This window comes from Equus caballus, chromosome 29 (genome assembly GCF_041296265.1).
Source record: "Equus caballus isolate H_3958 breed thoroughbred chromosome 29, TB-T2T, whole genome shotgun sequence".
Lineage (NCBI taxonomy): Eukaryota > Metazoa > Chordata > Mammalia > Perissodactyla > Equidae > Equus > Equus caballus.
The window spans coordinates 14,285,517-14,308,280 of NC_091712.1; the positions used below are offsets into that span (position 1 = coordinate 14,285,517).

At 44.5% G+C, this 22,764-nt stretch overlaps 1 protein-coding gene across 14 annotated transcripts in view; it reads right to left on the reverse strand.

Annotated features, from left to right (window-relative positions):
- The window catches only part of CCNY (cyclin Y), a 306,663-nt gene that overhangs the window by 150,844 nt on the left and 133,055 nt on the right, over nt 1-22,764 (reverse strand). Inside the window, exon 1 of one of the 14 annotated variants that reach the window (XM_070255153.1) lies at nt 21,244-21,399. The exons of 11 other annotated variants lie outside the window; for them this stretch is intronic. In XM_070255153.1, coding sequence (XP_070111254.1) covers nt 21,244-21,364 — 121 coding nt within the window. In that variant the 5' untranslated portion in view covers nt 21,365-21,399. Of the gene's footprint in view, nt 1-4,679; nt 4,798-6,906; nt 7,185-21,243; nt 21,400-22,764 lie in introns of those variants that run through there. 2 more of the 14 variants (XM_070255161.1, XM_070255160.1) reach the window with 2 other exon arrangements.

The following is a 22,764-nucleotide window of genomic DNA, read 5'->3' on the forward strand; positions in this document are numbered from 1 at the left end:
GGCTGGGCATGTGATGGGGAGCAGAGAGAAATGAGACTGAGGGCCCAGAAAGTTCCAAAGGCTCTGAAGTAAGGCAGAAGTAAGGGAGCCCTCTGCTCAGCTGACAACTGCCAGCCTTTGGCTCACACCAAAACCAAATGTGCAGGCAAATACTCAAAACAACCAGCATTTAAATAAAAACTGAAGAAAACCTATTGTTTTCATTAGGGCTAGCTTTGAAATAAAAAATTTCAAATACCAAAACAAATGCAACAGATGTGCAACTCCATTTTAAAACCACCTGAACACGTGTCAATCTAGCAAAAGAATGTGGGTTTTGTTGCCATTCCTGCTCCTGAGGTGGGGATACTGTCTGCTGCCTCACAAGGCATCCTGGGCAAGTTTTTTGGGCTGGTTCTCCATCCTGGCTTTGCCTCCTACTAATTAGTATTTGAAAGGCAACACAAAGGGCATTTAGACAAAGTCAAAATTAACTGACAAGAAGTTCGCTAAATTCAGCCATCAGATAAAGCAAGATCAAATTATGCTCTGTGCTGATTTAATTTATAGGCTCTATTTTTACAAATAGAATCTGATAGTTCTCAGTGATTGTCTGGTTTGAGATTTTCCTCATCTTCCATCCACTAAATGCTGAGCTGATTTATTACTAACTGATATTCTCCGTTTAGAGAGCAGTCTTCAGATACACAAACGGTGATTCAGTTTGTCCATTTGGTTTCGGGCTCATGACCAGCATCAGCTGATGCCTTTATGAGAGACAAGAAAAATAATGCATTCTTACTGGACACGCAGGTCTTCTGAGCCTTGCATTTAATGGCTTTACAGAAGTTAAGAGATAAAAAGGTTTGAGTTCTCACTGCTTTGCTGTAAAATCAGAATTCCCTAGCTCTTAGTTTGTTCATAAATAAAACGAGGGTTGAAACAGTTCTGATCAGCTCGGCAAACACGGAGCAGCCTCTATGTGCGCCAGGCGCCACAGTGATGCTGGGAATTCAGAGATGAAACAGGCAGTGCCTGCCCTCGGGAAGCGTGTGAAATTAGGAGGAGTACAATATACGTAAACAGGTAACTTCTATATTACTTGGTACAGATCAGGGTACTACGGAAACAGAGAAAGAGCCTGTGGTAGGCAGAATACTGGCCCTAAAAATGTCCACATCCTAATCCCTGTGAATACGTCACCTTCCATGGCAAGGGGAATTAAAGTCGCAGATGGCATTAAGGTTGCAATCCACTTGAAACAGGCTCAACAGAAGGCTGACGTAAGGGAGGTCATACTGTAGGGAAGAGACCATGCTGTAATTTCCAATGACCTCTGACGGACTGACCCAGCTGGGTTCGCACCCTCCGGGAGATCCACCTATTCGGTAGATTTTACGACCCCTGCTTGTACATAGACCTCCTAGCTGTGTAAGAGGATAACTTCGTCCTGAGTTCCTTAGGAATGTGATGACCCCAAACAGAGTCTATGCTGATAGCCGTCATCAATGACACTGAGCGATCTGGTGTGGGGACTCGACTCCCAGTCTGTGACACCAGAGGGTCAACATTCCCAACCTCCCCTAGAACCCACTGGCCTACGTAACTCCTTCAAGATTCTGTGCCCCCTGAAGATGGTTCTTTCAGAAATCACTCGGCTGTCTTCCCTCTTGCTAGTGAGCTATGATAAAATGCCCTTTCTCTGCCACCATCTTGCCTCTTGACAATTGGCTTTTGTCTCGCGGTGAGTAGATCTTGCCCTTTGTGGGGTAACACACTGACTTTAAAACAGGGAAATTATCCTGATTATCTGAGTGGACCCAATATAATACACTTAAAAGTGGAAAAGAGAAGCAGAAGAGAAAGAAAGGTGTGATGACAGAAGGGGAGTCCAGAGATGCTAGTCTGCTAGCTTTGACGACAGAGGAGGGGCCGTGAGCCAAGGAATGTAGCTGAAAAGGCAAGGAAATAGGATCGCCCCTAGGGCTTCCAGAATGTGCTACCACCCCCTGACTTCAGCCTTGTAAGATACTGGCTCAACACAAGGCTGACATGAGGGAAGCCACACTGTAGAGAAGAAACTATATTGTAACTTTGAATGACCTCCGATTAACCAGCCCAGACATGCTCTGTAGATTTTGTGGCCCCTCTCAGCTGCTTTAAGATGATAACGTTGTTCTTTTTGAGTTCCTTAGGAATGTGATGACTCCTGGGCAGAGAGCCTACACTGATAGCCATCATCAATGACGACTGAAAGATCAGGGTATAGGGCATTGCTCCATTCTCTGATGCATATGCAGTAAAACAAAGGACTATCAGGAACTGGGACCAGATGTCTGTCCCACCCTGGAGAGCAGCTGCCTCCCACTCACCCCCACTACCACCCCCAGACCAGCCCCATATATAAACTGGCCTGTAGTCTTTGTTCTGTAAGATGGTTCTTTCAGACACAAGTCAGCCATGTTCCCTCTTGCTAGCAAGCTGTAAGTAATAAAACCCTTTCTCTCCTACCCCTTTGCCTCCTGACTATCAGCACGTCTTGCGGTGAGCAGATGACCCCCCTTGGGAGGTAACAGTAGTACCCATGTCAGACTTCTGAATTGTATGTAAGATAATACATTTGCACTGTTTAAGCTACAAAGGATGTAGTAATTTGTAATGGCAGCAACAGAAATTTAGGGCCCTTCAGTTGGAAAATAGAGCCCTTTGGGTGGAAATGCAATCATTTATATGTGAAAAGAGAAGCTCATTCTTACCAATGCTCCACCAGCAAGGAGAGCAAGGCCACTAAACCTCGATGCTGGATGCAGAAACGCAAATACTGAGTTGTACCCAGTTGTGCCCATTCGTCATGTTGTAAGATGTCTCTAGTGCCTGCTCCTAAAACACCCTTCATACACTCTCCAGCCAAAAGAGCTGCGATTTGGGAGACAAAGCACTCGTCAGTACAAGGCCACAACTACTCTGCCAGCACCAGCACCCTGCACACTTAAGTGCCATATAAACAAGCGCTCACAGAGGCCTTCTGAAATGCTGCCATTAGAGTCTATTTTGCTTCAGCCTTCATCAATAGAGACCATAAAGACAGCTTACTGTGGAGCACTAGATTCAAAGGCGATACAGGAAAAGCTGCAGAATCATCTTCCAAACACTGGCCTGACGCCAGAGAGTCTGCTCCTGTGGAATTGCTCTCCAGAAGAGTCAGAAATGGCCCAAAGTTACCTGCCATTCTGAAACACTAAAGGAACAAGAAAAAGCACAAAGGGGCTGGATCCCAGCCTCAGGGACACCACCTCAGGAGACAGGCCAGAGGGGAAGGGCCACACCTACTGTGCTCATTCTCAAGAAAGCCAGGCCTCCCATGGAATGCTACAGCTGTGTTCGGACTCCATCAATGATCTGTGGCTTTGAATATTATCTCGCGGATCTTGGCGGCAAGTTTACCCAGGAGGAAAATGCCTAATTCTACGTGCTATATATTAATTACTAAATTTATTACACAAAATACAAATTTTTTTCCTGTTTTTTGAACTTAAAAACTGCCCACAGTAAGTCCTTGAATGAAAAGCAACCTGTACGCCCATAATCACTTTCAAGAACACTGTGTGTGTGTACTTCCCTCCTCCCCTTTCTTGATTTCTTTCTTTTCAGTATCTACTCATCTCTTCTTAGAGTTATCACCTGACGTCAACTTTGCATCTGACTGACAGACTGATTAAAGCCATTCCCCATTCCACCATCCTCATCCCCCATCTGTGCCAAACAGAGCAGTGGGCAGTCTTGTTCCAGCTTCCGGCTGGCTGTCGTCTCAGCCGTGGAGCAGCCTCCTCTTCATTTCTACAGAACCACCACCACCACTCATTCCAACCTTATGTTTTCTTATGGGAGCTCCTCCAACCCCTGGGAACACTAAAGGGGAAAGAAATATATGACCATGACCAGTACAGATCCCCCAAGAGAGACCTTTGAGATGAAAAAGTTAACCTGCTCTCCTGGGATCGCTTTCCACCCCAGATCCGCCTTCTCTATAACCCAAGGTTAAAAGGAGTGAGTAAGGATAATAAGGCTACACAGACTCCAACATGACACAAAGATACAGAAAGAAAAGTTCACAGAATGTGATGAATGATTTCTCAACCAGCCAACACCAAGGAAAGCAACCCACATCACCAGCTTTCTTCTTTACAGGAACATGACACACATTTTCAGCCAAATCTAATGGAATTACACATCCAGAGGTCCAAAAGCATAACCAGTTCCTAATCCTCTATTTCTCATTTTAATCAGGTAGTTGAGAACAAATATACAGACAAAGGAACAAGACACTATGGCGACCTGAAATTGGCCACCCCAAGATATGTCTCTTTGGCATCAGGATTATTGGAGGCTGATTGCTTTTGATAAACTGGGACAGGGAAGGAGGCTCTGAGGAATGGAACTTGCCCTTTGCTAGGACACATTTACATTTGTAAGGTAAATCTCTATCTGTAAAAGGTGGCTCCCTCTCTGTACCAGGAAGAAGAAAGGAGATGACCTTCTCTCTAAAAACTCTTAATACCAAAGGCAAGGACTTAAAATCTGCATTTTATTGTGCTTCTCTGGTAACCTCCTGTAACTGACTTCCCTCCCCCTTCCAACGCTGGCATTTCTTTAGGGATTAAGCATCTTTCCTTAGGCTAGGAACTGATTGCTGCGCTCACCTGTGGCCGCCCAGCTCCAGACGATAGACTTGCCTCCTGCTACGCCCTCCGAGATAGCCGAGCACTATCTGCTGTGTCCATCAAGGACTGTGCCACAGGGCAATCTTGTGACTATTGTGGGAGGGACATTTCAATCACATGTTCACATATAACCACTCTGTGGACCCCACTTCTTCGGTGCCCTTTCTTCCTGAAGGAAGAAAGGCCCCGGGGCCATGGTTCCTCATAAAGCTTTGTTTAATTTTCTCTTGCTATTCTGTCTCATGTGAATTTAATTCGTTCTCTGGCCAGACAAACCCACATTTGGGAAGAGGAAACGTCTTCCTCCCCTACAACACTTACGAGAAACACTAGTACAGATGTGTAGTGATGTTTACCACTCACATATTTATGTCTATAAATTATGTCTTCATGGTCACTAAAACTGACAGTATAATGCTAACCTTTTTATTTTGTGGGGGATCAGAATTAGCCACCTCAAAATGTGTCTCTTCGGCTTATTTTTAACAACAAAAGACTCTAAAAGAAACTTTGACCTTCCCCCTAACTGCCTAAAAGAATTTAAGATAAAAGGCCTGTCCCCAGGACAGGCCATCACTTTAGATAACTCTGGGTATCTGTAGACTGTGAGGGTCCTTGCCAAGCCCACTCTCATCTACCAAACATTTGCTTTTCCATCTCCATGTGAATTGCCTTCCTCCCCTCTGAAGCCCCAAACCACCACCCTCAGCACCCTCCTCCACCTTTAGCTGAAGATGGTATTTAAGGTGGCAGCTTTGGCCATTCTGGCGAGTTGCTCAATTTTCCTGCGTTTCTCTCACGTACACGTGTTAGAAAGCTTTGTTTGATTTTCTCCTGTTATTCTGTCTCATGCCAATTTAATCTGTAGATCAGCCAGAAGGACCTAGAGTAGGTAGAGGAATTCTCTTCCTCCCCTTCACCTTCAAGTGGCTCAGCAAAGGGCCACTGTCACTCTCAACTAAATACCTAAATACCCACTCCTGGAAGGAGAGACCGCAGTTTTCTCATTCACGGATCTACATTGGATGGTTTTGATGACGCACATTGCAAAGCACAACTGGGTTTTAAAACTATTTTATCTGCTATTAGGAGGACTGCAATGAAACTAAATTTGCTTGTTTAAAAAGAAATATCAGGTGCTGGTGAGGATGTGGAATAATTGGAATTCTCAAATTTTGCTGCTAGGAGTATACATTCCACTTTGGAAAACTGCTGACAAAGCACTTCATGTATAAACTAAAATTTGCAGATACCAAACAACAATATTATCCTTCAAGTTGTTTCACTGTTTTAAATTTTAAATACAAATAAAAACTCCAGCGGTCACACAGAATGACAGAAGTACAATCAGTGTGTTATACTTGCTGATTTCAATCCACCATTCAACACGGCAGGACCACAGGGGTTGGAGACATAAACTATGCCCAAAGTGAGCTCCAGATGATAATCATTATAAACTTATTTCACAACTTCATCCACAGGTATGGAGCCAATGTACAATAGTTATCCTCTGTGTAGAACAGAATGTTTACTAAAGTATAACAAAAGCCTCAACAGTTACTGCAACAAATATCTGGAAACTAGACCAACAAAAGATCTAGGGGGAAGAGTATTTTGTTACTGACATTGTTTAGAATAGGAGACAGGTGGCAATTAAAAAAACAAGTTGGCTGAACTTTAGTTAGCTTTATCATTGTTTTGAATTCTCTACAGACCATGGACCCCTTCAGTGCCTGGGGGAGGGAGGGATCACTCCTATCCCGCACTCCTGGTTTCACTGTCTGCCAATCAGGGTTAAAAACTTTAAGGAATAAAAGTGTATTAATTTGAAGTTTATATATGTTTTACAAACATCTGCCTTTAAGACCCAATGCCTCCACTTCCAGGTATCTATCCTATAAAAACATGAAAACATATGCCCAAAGAGACATGTGCAAAACGTTTATGGCAACGATATGTGTAGTAATTAGTAGTTAGCAAAAAACAGGAAAATAGGTAAATAAACTGGAGTATAAGGATACAACTGAATGTTGTATAGCAATTAAAAGGAATAAACTAGAGCTCTAGGTTTTATCTATAATACTCCAATTTTTAAATTCATGTATTTGTATAATTCAGATTTAAGATTTTCAAATTACAATAATGAAAGACATAACCAAATTATTGGCCACAATCAATCCTCAGCAGGCCTACAGCTATTACACACCTGGGTCTCTGCGGCTCTCTCGTTGCTGTGAGCACTGTCAAGTACAGATGCGTTCCATCCGCATGTGGGGAACAAAGGCCGGGGATCTGACCTGCTGCACTAACATGAGCTCCTAGATAACTGCCCTTAGCTGAAGTGGTGGCCCAAAAGGAAGCCATCAGTCACCTGAAACTGGCAGGAACTTCCCGAGACAAACCTGGGTGTGGACAGAGGGGAGAAATTAGATAACACTCCCGAGGCATGCATGCAGGAGCCAACAGAATTCTCTGAGGGCGGGACTGCTGCCATTATGAGCCCACAGAAGCACTTCCTAAGGAAGGTTCCTCCCACAGACCCAAGCTGAGAGCACCCTAGGAACAGGCCGTGACTCCAGCCGTCCCGTGTGTGAGTGCACAGACCCAGAGGGACTCAGTCAGTGTCCACGGCCCACTGCAGTGAGTCTGATCTGCAGCGACCCTCCACCGCAGGGTCCCTCCCACCTACTCATCTTCCAGGACATTACTAAGCCACAGTTAGATATCTATCCTACGGAAACACTAACAGGAAACCCTCCTTTTCACCTTCTGAAAAACCACAAACACACACCTCTTCCACCTCCAAGCGACGCTCAAAGCAGCGTCTTGCCCTCCACTGAAAAGCAGCACATTTTAAGTGCCAGAACAGACTGCTCGACTTGGACATCATTCAATGTTCTAATTCCCTAATATTAAAAACATGTGACTACACGGTAGTCTGTTAGAGTCCACGTCTCACTGGCTTCCAAAACACGTCTTCCAAGTACAACCGAGAGTCTTCCAAGAGCAGAAAGTCCTGGGGCCGGCCCCGTGACCGAGTGGTTAAGTTTGCACGCTCCACTGCAGCGGCCCAGGGTTCAGATCCTGGGTGCAGAAATGGCACCACTCGTCAGACCACGGTGAGGCGGCGTCCCATATGCCACAACTAGAAGGACCAGCAACTAAGATATACAACTATGTACCAGGGAGGATTTGGGGAGATAAAGCAAGAAAAAAAAAAAAAAAAAGAAAGTCCTAGCACAAAGCAGGCCTCGCCCTACAGCCTACCATTCCTTCGCATTCCGCTGCGTCCCCTGCCCCTTGGGACACCTTCAGCTTGATGGCTGCCAAACGTCCTGGAGGGGACAGGCCAAGGTCCCACTCCTGTGTGGGGAAACGGGATTACACATCCTCCACCAGGCAGCAATGCCCACTGCTGGCCCAGACCCACTTTCTGCCTAAACCTCCCAGGGTAAAACAGGGCTGGGGAGGGGGACAGAGAGAAGCGAGGCAGAGTTCTCAGTTAAAGACAGCCACGCCATGCACTCACAGCCTTCTCCACCACTCTCTCCTCTTTCCCCACACATTTCCCTTAGTTTCCAACAGGCTCACACTCTAAATCAGCAGAAAGGCCTAACGTTCTGTGGGCAAAGCAGCATGGAGTCACAGGCTACTTCGAGCTGAGATCACGCCGCATTACAACCTAGCTAAGTCCATGAGTCCTTCCAGCAGCTCACTGACTCACTCCCCTGGAACCAAAGGGTCCCTGCAGAAAGATGTCTTGGCCTGTAACACATCTGGCTCCATTTCTGATGGGTGACTGCTGACAGCTTTCAACCCCTACCATCCCCCCTTCCCTTTCTGCCCTAAATTTGAGCACACTGGTAGCAAGCCCAGGGCATGTGCTTCGGCACATGCAGGACCTTCAAACCATCCAAGCCCAGACAGGCAAGCAAGGAAGCCCTCCGCCAGCCTCCCCCTCTAAACACAATAAAGGCCAAGCCTGTTGCCTTTCCCTGCTCTCTCAACTCACTTTCCAACCTGCCTGAGAGCCTGCCCTGGGCTCCCCCACAAAGCTTCACCACATGAGTAATAAGACTTTCCCTATCTCTTGGTGTGCACCTGGCCTCCTCATCCTTTGACATGCAAACCAAACTTTGGGCGGGGTCCATCCTACATCTTCAGAGTGGCCACGGCATCTCCCACAAATAAAAGACCCTGTACACTCTTTCTGACTCAATCCAAGACTGATGGAAGGCCAGCACTTAGCACACCAGCTCCTCCAATGTTGCCCTTGACTCTGGCCCTAAGAAACCTCTCTCACTAACAAAGGAGCCTAGTGTGGTCACAAACAAATATGCACCCATTAGGAACAAGAAGGCCTGCAGACTGGTGGCCATTCCACCACTGACTAACCACATGACTTTGCACTGACCTTTATGAGTCTCATTTCCCACACCTATAAAACGTGTAGTAACGTCACCTCCCTGACTAACTAGTAAGAGCGTGGTGAGGGTCAAAAGGGGCGGGACAGGGCACAGCACACTGACAACTGCAATGTCTACACATCCTGTAGTTCTCGGAGGTGGCAGCCCCCCTCCCTCAACACATCCTGGGTTCCAGCTGCCTCCCCCAACACGCAGCTCTGCTCTTCTAGTCTCCTCTGGCTCCCTCTGTCTCTGTTCTAAAGGCTTTTGTGGGCAGCTACGAGTTCACTAAAAGGACGACAAACCAAAAGACTCTCCTAAGTCTCCTCAATACATATACACCCTAAGCTAGCATAAGCAGTAAGCACAGAGGGCTCCGGAACCCCTTCCAGGGAGGCACCCATACAAACAGGTTAACGCCAGGCAAAATCTCTTCTTTTATATTGTAAAAAAAACACTGAAGATGTAAAACATTGATAGGTCTTATCACACCCACCAAGGCCAACATCCAGGGTCCCCTTCCGACTCCTGAGCCCCCTGGAAGAAGAATTTTGGTCACACCACAGAGAATCCTCTTAGAAAGGAAAGCAACTTCTCCCACTTAAAACAACCCTTGTAATAAATAAAAGCTTAGAAGCCAAGTGGATGTCCATTTTGAAAAATCTATAACAACAGTCACCTCCAGGTTACTTATCCAGATTTCGAGGTTGGGATAAAGTGTACAAAAATCCCCCGCTAACTCGTTAAGGTAAAGGCTCCACTACTAACTTTCTGTCATCAAATTCAAAACGAAACAAACAAGAAAATACTGTTTAAAGCACTGAGAAGCCAGCCTCAATGCAGAACTGGATCAGCTGCAAGCAGGGAACTTGGTCCAGGTTTGGCACTGGCTGATCTGAGGCAAGGAGCTATCAGCCTCCCCAGGTCTCAGCGGCCTCAGCTGATGCTCCAAGTGCCTGTGCCACTGGGCAGAGGCCAGCCAGCACTCCCACTGCACAGCGTCCCTGTTCCAGCTGCACGTCCAAATGGACACCTCGGCCAACCCCTGGAAAGCGCTGACTGTTGGAAATCACATACACTCCGCCTGCCTGAAATGTCTCCATGAGCACAAATGTCACCCACAGAAACCCCTGAGAGGGACGCCAACAGCCAAATGTCAAAAATGCAAGTTCTTCAGTTATCTGGCACCCTTGAAAAAATGCCATTCAACATCAAAGTTGTCAAGAAAGCATATACATCCAGTAAAGTAGCCTCCTTCACCTTAGCATCCAGCACAAGAGGCAGCTATTAACATGCCCTCCTCCAATCCTGGCCCACAGGATGGCACGCGTTAATCACATATTCATCCACGTCATCCTCCCTCTGGGACACTGTGTCCGGCACTGGGGACAAACAGATAAGAGCCTGGACCAAAGAAGACAGAGCCATAAATAAAGAATTACATGGGGCCGGCCCCGTGGCCGAGTGGTTAGGTTCGCGTGCTCCGCTTCGGTGGCCCAGGGTTTCGCTGGTTTGGATCCTCAGCGCAGACATGGCACCGCTCATCAGGCCACGCTGAGGTGGCATCCCACTTGCCACAACTAGAAGGAGCCACAACTAAAAGTACACAACTATGTATCGGGGGGCTTTGGTGAGAAAAAGGAAAAATTAAATCTTTAAAAAAAAAAAGAATTATAATACACAACAATAATATCAGTTGAATGTACGTACTTAACATCTGCTATGTCCTAGTCCAGTGGTCTCAAAATATGACCCCTGAATCCCTGGGGGTCCCCAAGAAGCTTGCAGGGGGTCTGCAAGGTTAAAACTACGTTCACTGTAATCCTAAGAGGTTTTTGCCTTTTCACCGTGTTGATGTTTGCAGTAATGGTACAAGTGCAACGGTGGGTAGAACTGCCACCTGCTTCGCATAAACCAAGGTAGTGACACCAAACTGTACCAGTGGTTACTGCAGTCTTCACCTCACACACTCACTGAGGAAAACAAGGCCAGTTTCACTGAAAAAATGCCCTTGCTGAAGTAGTAAAGATTATTAATTTTATTAAATCTTCACCCTTGAGTACTTTTTTTTTTTTTAAGATTTTATTTTTCCTTTTTCTCCCCAAAGACCCCGGTACATAGTTGCATATTTTTAGTTGTGGGTCCCTCCAGTTGTGGAATGTGGGACGCCGCCTCAGCATGGCCTGACGAGTGCTGCCATGTCTGTGCCCAGGATCCGAACCAGCGAAACCCTGGGCCGCCGAAGGGGAAGCCCACGAACCTAACCACTCGGCCACGGGCCAACCCCGAGGACGTATCTTTTTAATATTCTGTGTGATAAAATGGGAAGTGTTTCAACAGTCACCTTGAGGAAAAGCACTTACACGTAAGTCAATTATCTGAGTGGTAAGCTAAACTGCACCTTTTTTTCAAGGAATATCATTTTTACCTGCAAGAACAAATGACAAACTGTGGTTATTCAGATTTGCCTATGTCTCCAGTTTTGAGAAAATGTTTGACAAAGTGAGCCTGCTATTTCAAATAATTTATTGCCAATGATAAAATTCAAGCTTTCACCTAGAAATTAGAATTCTGGAAAATTCCTATCTGCCAACATAACTTTGAAGCTTCCCAATAATTAAAAGACTTTTCTGATGAGATCAGTGGTGATCACACGTAATTTCAGACTGAGGCGAGATGGGCGAAAGCGGTCAACATTTGGAAGATCTGCACAACTTCGTGAACCAGTATTTCCCACGTGATTAGGGCGTGATGTTACGAAATCTTGCATGGGCCAAAAATCGACCCAAAGTATAAGCTAGACCAATGAATTTTAAGGTAACAGAATAAACGATTTCAGATTCCACATTGCAACTAACCTCTAATAAACTACCACCTGTCAAGTTGTATATATATATATATACAAGGTATAGTATCAAAGAATATCCATATTGATTAATATTATGTAAAAAAGGCTATATAAGAAAAATGATCCTACTGCCACAGTTAAAATCACACTCAGCTGGAAATGGTGGAAAGCTTCTCCTCTAAGATCAGGAACAAGACAAGGGTGTCCACTCTCACTCCTATTCAACACAGTACTGCAAGTCCCAGCCACAGCAACAAGGCAAGGAAAAGAAAGAAAAGGCATCGGAATCAGAAAGGAAGGAGTACAACTGGCTCCATTTGCAGAAGACATGATTTTATATATAGAAAATCCTTAAGACTCCACCCAAAAGAATGTTAGAAATAATCAACAAATCCAGTAAAGTTAGAGGATACAATATTAACACGCAAAAATAAGTAGCATTTCTATATACTAACAATGAATTATGTGAAAAAGAAATAAAGGAGATGATACGATTTACAATAGCATCAAAAACAAAATACTTAGGCACCAGCCCAGCAGTGTAGTGGTTAAGTTCATGCTCTCCGCTTCCGCGGTCCAGGGTTTGCAGGTTCGGATCCCAGGCGTGGACCTAGTACTGCTCTCATCAAGCCATGCTGTGGTGACATCCCACATAAAATACAGGAAGACTGGCAACAGATGTTAGCTCAGTGACAATTTTCCTCACAAGAAAACAAAACAATACTTACATATAATTTTAACCAAGGAGGTAAAAGATACATATACCGAAAAATAGAGAACACTCATGAAAGAAACCAAGTAAGACACAAATAAATGGACAGGTATTCCATGTTCACGGATTGGAGGAATTAATATTGTTAAAATGTCCATACTACCCAAAGCCATCTACAGATTCAATACAATCTCTATCAAGATTCCAATGACATTTTTTACAGAAATAGAAAAAACAATCCCAAAATTTATAGAAACCACAAAAGATCCCAAATAGCCAAAGTAATCCTGAGAAAGAACAAAGCAGGAGGCATCACACTTCTTGATTTCAAACTGTATTACAAAGCTATAGTAATCAAACAGTATGGTACTGACAAAAAACAGACACACAGAGCAAGAGAACAGAATCAAGAGCCCAAAAGTCAATCTGGGCATATGTAGTCAACTAAGACTTGACAAGGCAGCCAAGGACACTCAATGGAGGAAAAAGTCTCCTCAATAAACTGTGCTGGGAAAATTGGACATTCACATGGAAAGGAACAAGACTAGGCTCCAATCTTAGACCATTCACAAAAACTAACTTGAAACAGATTAAAGACTTAAATCTAAGACCTGAAACCATCAAACTCCTAGAAGAAAACATCAGAAAAAGGCTCCTTGACATGGGTCTTGGCAATGATTTTTTGGATATGACACCTAAAGCTCAAGCAACAAAACAGAAAATAAGCAAATAGGACTATATCAAACGAAAATCTTCTTTACTGCAAAACAAATGATCAACAAAATGAAAAGACAACCTACGGAATGGGAGAAACCATTTGCAAATCATATATCTGATAAGGGGTTAATATCAAGAAATATATAAAGAACTGATATAACTCAATACCAAAACATAAATAATCCAATTTAAAAATGGGCAAAGGATGTAAAAAAGACATTTTTCCAAAGAAGATATACAAATAGCCAAGAGGGACATGAAAGGTGTCCAGTATCACTAATCATTAGAGAAATGCAAATTAAAACCACAATGAGATATTACCTCATGCCTGTTAGACTGGCCATCATCAAAGACAAGAGATAACAAATGTTGGTGAGGATGTAAAGAAAAGGGAACACTTGTGCACTGCTGGTGGGATTGTAAATTGGTGCAGCCACTATGGAAAACAGTATGGAGGTTCCACAAAAAAATTAAAAATAGAATCACCATATGATCCAGCTCTTCCACTTCTGGGTATATGTGCAAAGTAAAAACCCTGCATCAAAGAGACATCTGCCCCCCCATGTTCACAGTAGCATTGTTTCCAACAGCCAATGCATGGAAACAACCTAAGTGTCCACTGACAGATGAAGAAGTTGTGGCATATATGAATATTATTCAGCCATAAAAAAAGAAGGAAATTTCTTTTGTGACGACGTGGACAGATCTTGAGGGCATTATGCTAGCTGAAATAAGTCAGAGGGAGAAAGACACATACTGTATGATCTCACCTATGTGTGGAATCTAAAAACAAACAAAATCATAGAAAAAGATCAGATTTGTGGTTACCAGAGGCCAGGATGGGCAGTGGGGAACTGTATGAAGGTGGTCAAAGGTGCAAACTCCCAGTTTTAAGCTAACCAAGGCCTGGGGATGTCGTGTGCAGCATGGTGACCAGCTAACACTGCTGTGTGGTGCACTGGACAGCTGCTGAGAGTGATTCCTAAAACTGCTCATCACAAGCAAAGAAAACATTATTTTTCTTTTTTTCTTTTTGTATCTATATAAGATGATGGATGTTAAACTAAAATTATTGTGGTAATCATTTCACAGTATATGTAAGTCAAGTCACCATGCGGCACACCTTAAACTGCACTGTGCTGTATGTCAATTGTATCTGAACAAAACTGGAAAAATAAATAAAATTTTAACAAAAGGAAAAAAGGAAAATTACTCTTCTTTTTTCCAACCACATCTGTGTAAGGCTGGATTTTCTTTATATACTTCAACCAAAGCAACATATCACAAAAGATCGACTACAGAAGCACATGTGAGATTCTAGCTGCCTTCTATTAGCGAGATATTAAAGACATAGTAAAAAATTTAAAACAATACTACTCTTCTTACCAAATTTTCTGTTTTGGAGACTTTAGGTTTTTTTTTGTAAAAAACGTTATTTACATTAGTAATATACAATGGGTATACTATAATGTTATTTTAAAACAATTTATTTTTAAATTATCAATTTTAATTTCTAATATAAATATGTATACACAAAATCTCTTTGGGGTGTGCAGCATTCTTTTATTGAGATATTAATTCACACACCATAAAATTTACCACTTAAGAATTCAGTGGTTTTTCATATATCCACAAGGTTGTACAACCATCAGCATTATCCAATTCCAGAACATCTTTATCACCCTAAAAAGAAAGTCCATACCCATTAGCAGTCACTGCCATTCTCCTATCTCTCCATCCCCTGGGAACCAATAACCTACTTTCTGTCTCTATGGATTTGTCTATTGCAGATAATTCATATGAATGGAATTATACAATATGTGGCCTTTTATGACTGACTTTTTTCACACAGCATAATGTTTTCAAGAGTCATCCATGTTGCAGCATGTGTGAGTACTTCACGATGTTTTATAGTTAAATAATATTCCACGTGTATAGAGATATCACATTTTGTTGATCCATTCATCTAGTGATGGACATCTGGGTTGTTCCCACTTTTTGGCTATTAAATTAATGCTGTTATGTACATCTGTGTACAAGTTTTGTACGAATATATTTTTTCAATTCTCTCCAGCATATACCTAGGAGTGGAATTGATGGTAACTCTAGTTTAATTTTTTGAAGAACTGCCAAATTATTTTCCACAGTGGCTGCACCATTTTACATTCCCATCAACAATGTATGTGGGTTTCAATAATTTTTAACACTGTAAATGGGGTCGAGACCAAAAAGTTTGAGAACTGCTATGCTAATCTGAGGGGATACTGAGATAGAAGTCCCTGTGCTCAGTGAGGTCATAACGTACACCACAGCTCAGACCTGCAGAGACAGACTCAAAAATCACCCCACAATGACCCCACCATTCTGCTCTCTCGCCTCGCCTTTACTTTCATCCTCAGTGTCTCTTTTTCTCCCACTATCTCTAGTGGGCTCCTTTTGCTGTTAGTGCCGTGGATTCTGGCTCCTAGCGCCCTGTGGACAGCAGAGCGGAACCTGCCCCATCCTTCTGCGCCATCCTCTCACCTTCCGGCCTGTATCAGACATGCTCTACTGCTATTCACATGGCGTTAATGGCCAATGCTTTCAGAAGTGGGTGGCCAGGTCTTTCTTCCTACTCTGTCTCAGTCTAGAAGCCCTGCTGAAACCTGTCCACCATGGGGGACCCTGCTAGTGTTGGAAACGCTGGTGGCACAGCTTTCAGCATCCCAGCAACACGCAGCCACCTGACACCTGACAGATGGGTGGCTGCTGTGCTCCCTAGCCTTCCATAAAGACTGCCTGCCACAGCCCTCCACGGCAAACAGGGCGCTGGGCTTTCCGCACTCATGCGCCTTCCTCTCCACGTACCCGTCATAGTCAGAGAACTTGTTTCTTCACCTACAAATACAATTTCTCTCAACTACTTGTAAGATTCAGTGCTGCTCCAGAACTCCAAGGGTAGATTCTAACTGAAGTTTTGCAATATTTATTACACCTGTGAAGCAGCAAAAACTAAGGCCCAATACTACTGAAAGCAGGTCTCCGGTGATTTTTGGAGAGAATAGTTTCCCCCGAATTTGAGTACCCTAATAAAATTCAAATACTCCTCAGCGCTTGGAATACTGAAAAACAGTGACCTCTGAGTACAGTCACAAAATTAAGAATGTGCTTTATGTTAACACAACCCAAAAGCACGTTTTCTTTATGTAAATTTTAACTGGAATAAAAGTAAAAAAATCGCAGGGTTTATGTGGCAGAGGGAATAATTACCATCAAAGGTGTCCATATCCTAATCTAGGAATATATTTCCTTCCACGGCGACAGCTGTAGGGGACCCCGTATTATAAGGGAAGTGAAACAGTGAGGTGCACCAGGGGCACTCACAACTAGAACATACAACTATGTCCTGGGGGCTCTAGGGAGAAGAAGAAAAAAAGAAGCAGCAGACTGGCAACAGATGTCAGCTGAGTGCTAATCTTTAAAAAAAAGGGAGGAGGTGTAGCCTAAAGGGTGCCTAGGAGAAATACTGACAACGCTCAGCAACAATGCAATCATTCCAGATTTCTACCTTAATGCTAACCTGGACTAAGAAAGCATGGCTACACACGCAGGCAGTCTCCTAGCCTAGGAGGGCTGGGAATTGACAGAGAGCGTCATATATTCCAAGTCTGGAGAAGTGCTTTGCAAAGACTAGTTGCTTTTCAAATCTAGAGTTTCTGTCATCTTTTCCAAGGAATTTCTGAAGTGATTCCTACTGCGTGTAGTTAAGTGAATTGGCTTAATATGGTGACATAACGAATCACTCATAAAATTGGAAACATCAAGTGGAAATTTTAAAAGACCATTACTCTATAAACTTGCTCTGCAAAAATGCCTTCTTAACTGTATTTAGTGTTTCAGCTTCCATTGTGTTGTTCACATTCTAGGAACAGATAAATCAAAAAAAATCTATTTACTGTCTCTCTCTTTTCTTTTTTAAGTGTACTGTAGCACTTTATTTTCCTCACACAAGATGCATTGCCTGGGCCTAATATTCTCATGTTAACAGTAGAAAACCAGAATTTGTTGTCATCTCTTAAAGACTGGAGAGTTGCGTACAAAAATTTACATAAATTAAAAAGAGGAATAAATTTTCAGATGCAAGGGTTGCACATAGAATTAAAGTCACCAATCGGCAGACTGTAACATAGGGAGGGCAGCCTACATTTTACGGATGGGTCCAACGTAATCACAAGGGTCCCTAAAAGCGAGGAGGGAGGCAGAAGAGGAAGTCCACTGACTTGTGGACTGGAGATGTGAAAATACTCAGCCACCGCTGCCGACTTCAAAGACAGGGAAAGGGGCCTAAAGTCAAGAGATGTGAGCAACTTCCAGAAGCAGGAAAAGGCAAAGAATGAGTTCTCCCCTCGAGCCTCCAAAAGGGAACACAGCCCGAAAACAGAGTAATTCGTGCAGAGGGCCCAGCCACTCGGACCATCCTGTGTTGCTGTCAGCCACTGAGTCTGTGGTAAGCTGTTACGGCAACAACAGGAAACTAACGCAGCGTAAATCCCTTTTTTCCCCAGCAATCATTCTTTCTAAGATTCCCACCTCCCCTCTTCCTCTCTCCTTCCATAAGAAAGAGGCACTGGCCTGTCCACACTCTTCCCCTTGAGCTTCTCAACATGCTTTTTATAGTCTGAACCCTTATTCTTGAGCCCTTTTTCTGTCACATGACAGGTATCAGAGACCTGCTCAGCACCGCTTCATAACCAGCGTTGACAATATGCTTTTGTCTCCTCTGCATCCTGGTTTAATAATCCAGATCTCTTCCGCGGGCGAGGCCTTCACTTTCCCCCTGTTTCGTCAGTGTTATCTTTGGCATACTTGCCTATTTTTCCGAGACACACGTATTAGGACCTCTAATATGCCATGAATACAAACTGTTTGAGAATGCTTATCTGACAAACCAAGTTCACAAAGATGAAAGCTGCATCACCATTCCACGGGATTCTTTCAACTGGCTCCACTCGAAACAGCTCCCCGCCTGCAGCTGCAATACCTCTCAACACAATCTCCTGGTTGAAAGTGTCATTTGTCACTAGTCTCTGTGTCGGAAGACATATTTTACAGCACTAAAAATTAATGTGAACTCATCTACCATAAAGGTAGATGAGAAATAACCCATGTGACTGGCTACCAGGATCACCAGAGCACTCTGCTAAAACATTTACATTGGTTTGCTGAGTTCGCACAGAGCAAGCTTCTTTTCCTGTTTCTCTTTTAGGAGACATTTGTATTCCTACTGAGAAAATGGAAGGATCAGCTACTCAGGAACAATGTCAAATGCATTAAAAATTAATAAGAAAAAAATTAGCCCCGTGGTACTATTCCATCTCTGGTTTCATAAGCTATATGCATGTACATGTCACACAGCTGCCCTACGAAAACTTCTAAGCTCAGCCCTTGTTCTGAGAAGAAAAGGGCCGAAAGACACATCACTCAATATGCCCGCAGTCCGTATGTGGACAGACACAAAGCAGAGGGATCTTAACTGGGGAACCTTTAATTTTATAAGCTGCACCTCTTGCTATAAATGTTCGAAACATCAAATTATGTGCTATTTCCAACGAGCCACCAATCACAAAAACAAAAACAAAATGATACTATCGACCACGTGGGCATTACTTTCCTAGAATAAATATTTCCTTCTATGCAACCACTACGCAAAAAGTGAAACCGTTATTGGCATAGAGCACCTCAGAAAACAAGTTGCTACAGTCCTAAGAGGCACTCACGTGTGTAATACACTGTCCTATACAGAGCTGCTGGGACGGGAGGACAAAGTAAGACACACCGTCCCTGTGATCAGCACAACCAGGGAGGGCACGCTGGTCCACTCTCCCCATCTTCACCACCCTCGCAATACCCAACCACACACCGCTGCAGAGCAAAGAGGCCAAGACAGATGACAGTGGTCACTCCCTTCGCACCAGGCCTGGGCCCCACATCCCTGAAAGGAAGCTTTCATTACCCCCACTTTGTACACTAACAAAGGGACAGGATGTAACCAGCCCACACCACACCCAAGTGGGAAGCAAAGCCAAGAGTCAAAGTCAGGGGGGCCCGACTCAGGCTTGTCCTCTGAGACTTACGTAAGTTTTATTACATTTTATTATACTTACAATTATTCCTGGATTTAAAAATCCTTTCAGTTTATAACCTAGCAGAGGAAATAAAAATAATCATAATTTTAAGCAATGTGTTTCAATTCCCTGTGAGATGAGATACACTTCACTAACCCTAGTGAAAGAGGAGGAAGGCGCAGCAGGAAGGGCAACTCCCGGCAAAAGCAGGAGCCCGCAACGCACGGACGGGGGGACAACAAAGGGAACATCCTGAGGGCAAACAGAAAGCTGAGAGCCGGCAGGCCAGGGCCACCTTCGCAGGCCATGGAGGCACTGGGGCTGAACCAGACTCAGCGAGTCGCCTGAGGTTTGTACAGAGAAGAGGAAGGTAACACAGGAGGGGCTTTTGGAAGACGAATCTTCGCAGAATCAATTCAAGCCACCCGGAGCGCACGGCCAACAAGGAAGGTTCCTCTCCCACGTGACAGTAAGAAATGCAGCGACGTGAGCGCGGTGGCTCCACGGGCCTCCCAGCCCCTCCTCCTTCCTCACTGTCAGGGTTAACGGGGTCCCCGGGAGGCCCCCATCTTGCCCTCCTCCTCCAGGTTGGCTCTGTAAACCATTCTGAGTCTTTCCCTCTATACTGCTCCATCCTCTGAGCCTTCAAAACACATAAGCATCTCCCATTTGGGAAAAAAATAAAACGCCTTTTCACTTCCAAATTTCACAAATGACTGGCCTGCTCTCATTGTTGCACCCTTTGTGGCCTTGAATGTAGTAATTTAGCTTCTGTTCCCACTGAAATCTTCAAGGAACACAACAAACTGCCGTCAATAACTCATCAAACACAGTGGAATTTACTCAGTCTTCACCAACTTAACGCTCGTGATCATCCTCTTCATCGTGAAGTTCTTTCCCTCTCTGACTTTCGTGGCTGTCTCTCCTGGCTCCTGTCTTAACTCTCCGACCATCCTCTGTTTCTCGCTCCTCTCCCTGCCTTCCAAACACAGCTACTGTGTTCCCAGGTCCTGTCCCAGGCCTTCCCATCCTGTGCTCAGCTGCCGGTGCCACGGGGATAACGACAACATCTCTGCCCTGTCCTGATCTCCTCAGCCCAAGGCCCACGTTTAAACTGTAGGGAGGATGAAAACACCTGTCAGCACCTGGTACAGACTTGTTTAGAGAGGCAGACAGAAGTGAGACTGCAGAGGGCCTCAGGCAAGGGGGAGCCAGTGACGGTCACTGAGGGGGCAAGTGACTTGCTCAAAGTCTGCAGAAGGTCAGCAGGCAAGACTGTGAAGAAGGATCTAAACGCAGAGGCGGAGGCAGGGAAGACCCCTTATTGAGCCCAGCCTTGGGAAATAAAGGCAGGAACCAGAATGGCAACAGTGGAAATCGAGAGGAAGCGAGGTCCTCCGAGGGGCTGACCTGAAAGAACAACGAGCAGGAGCTGTCCAGGCCCTCTCACCCATCGGCCCGTCACTGAACAGGCACCACGTTCCTCCTGTGTCCCCACAGGGGGCTGGACAGTGGTTATGACTACATCACCCACGGCAGTCCCAGCTTGGAAGGGACCCAGGCTAAGTGCGGAAGACAGGAAAAGAAATCCAGCCTTTTTTAAAAAAAACCTCATGGAACAGCAAGTGAAATAAGCTACCTAATTAATAGACAGCCAACAATGAACAGGGTGTAAGAGCTTCTTTCCAAGATGAGAGAGGAAGCAGTTGACCACAGGAAGAACAGCAACAGGGAAAGAACGAATACTTCCCGGTACCTGGCCCCGTCTCTGGAGAAACTGGACAGCAGTAAAAACACAGCCACAGGCTCCTCCTCATCATCATCCAAGGTCTGTAATTAGCTAAGCTTCTAATCACCATGTTCGAGTCAGGCTTCATACCTAGCCCGCTTCCAGGCACAGAGCAAACGCACATACACGTCCAGGCACATGGGTGGGGTCACAAACGGTCTCTGCTCCCTGTGAGCACACACCCTGGGCAATGAGAATGTGGGTGCTGTGAGGCCGGTCTGAGCTAAAGCTTCAGGGCAAAGCCTCTGGGTGAGTTACTAAAAATGCATAGGCCTGTCCCTGCAAATTCTGATTCAGAAAACCGTATTTTCAAACAGCCATCCAGGTAATTTTGATGCAGATAAGTGTACAGGTCACACTTTAAACGTTCTTAAAAGTGGTTGCGAAGTTTTACACAGGTCAGAATTCAAATGCACTTCATTAAGATACCTGATCACCTCTCATCTAATAAAAATATTCATTTTCTGAGGTCCAACTTACGAAACACATACGTGATAATGTGCAGAAGCAGAATACTCAATTACTTATTAGTAAGCTTAATGTCAGAAACACATATCAAGCGCAAATTTTTATATATCTTCAGCTCACCTAAGCGTTGGTTCAGCACACTGATAAAAATCCTATGAAAATCTCAGGCAAGATAAACTTCACAGGGGAAAGCCCAACAGAGCAGTTTTCACAAAAGGGTATATTAAGTCAAGAATTTATATTCTTATATAAATTCGTATTCATATTTTCATAATTCATATTATGAAATCTTAATTCATATTTTCATAATTCTCTCCCATAAGAAATTGATTGGAATTTCCTCTGTTTTCTGAAAGCAAGAATCCAAGTTTTCAGGGATTACAGAAACAGTTCTGTATGCGTCTTGCCAGAGACCACAGCCTCCCTAAACTCTGCTGAGCTGCTAGCTTTGGCTCTGCGAATGTGACTAAATCTACCCCTCACACCAGACAACGTTCACACCCTCAGCAGTTGGCCAAGGCCTCTGGTGGGATGCAACACGGTGCTAAGGAGTCCGCGGGATCGGTCCAGGTGCATCTGTCCTGCTCTGGCCCTCTATCCCACTGACACGCCCCGAGTGGAAGTCAGATCCCACACAGTCACAGCACCTCACATACTCTTAACTCATCACAACACACTGCATGGCCGTGCTGCCTGATAACGTACTGGTCCAGACTGTTTTTCACGTTTGGCACAGGGCTACTTCCTCAAAGCACGCTGGGTGGATCTCCATGATGTCAGAGCAGCGGGGACTTCCTCAAGATAGCAGGCAGGCCCCAGCAGCTCCTTCCTGTACCCTGGCAAAGTGGAGAACACTGGACGACTTCTGAATAGAACAGTGATAAGATCCAGAGCTCAGTAATGGAAAGCACAGCAGCTTGGAGTCTGCAAATCTGCTCGTTCAGCCCAGCTATTTAGCTTTTCACCAGCTCTGTGACCTCAGAGAATTCTCGGCCTCAGTTAAGGAGAGTCGAGTAAGAT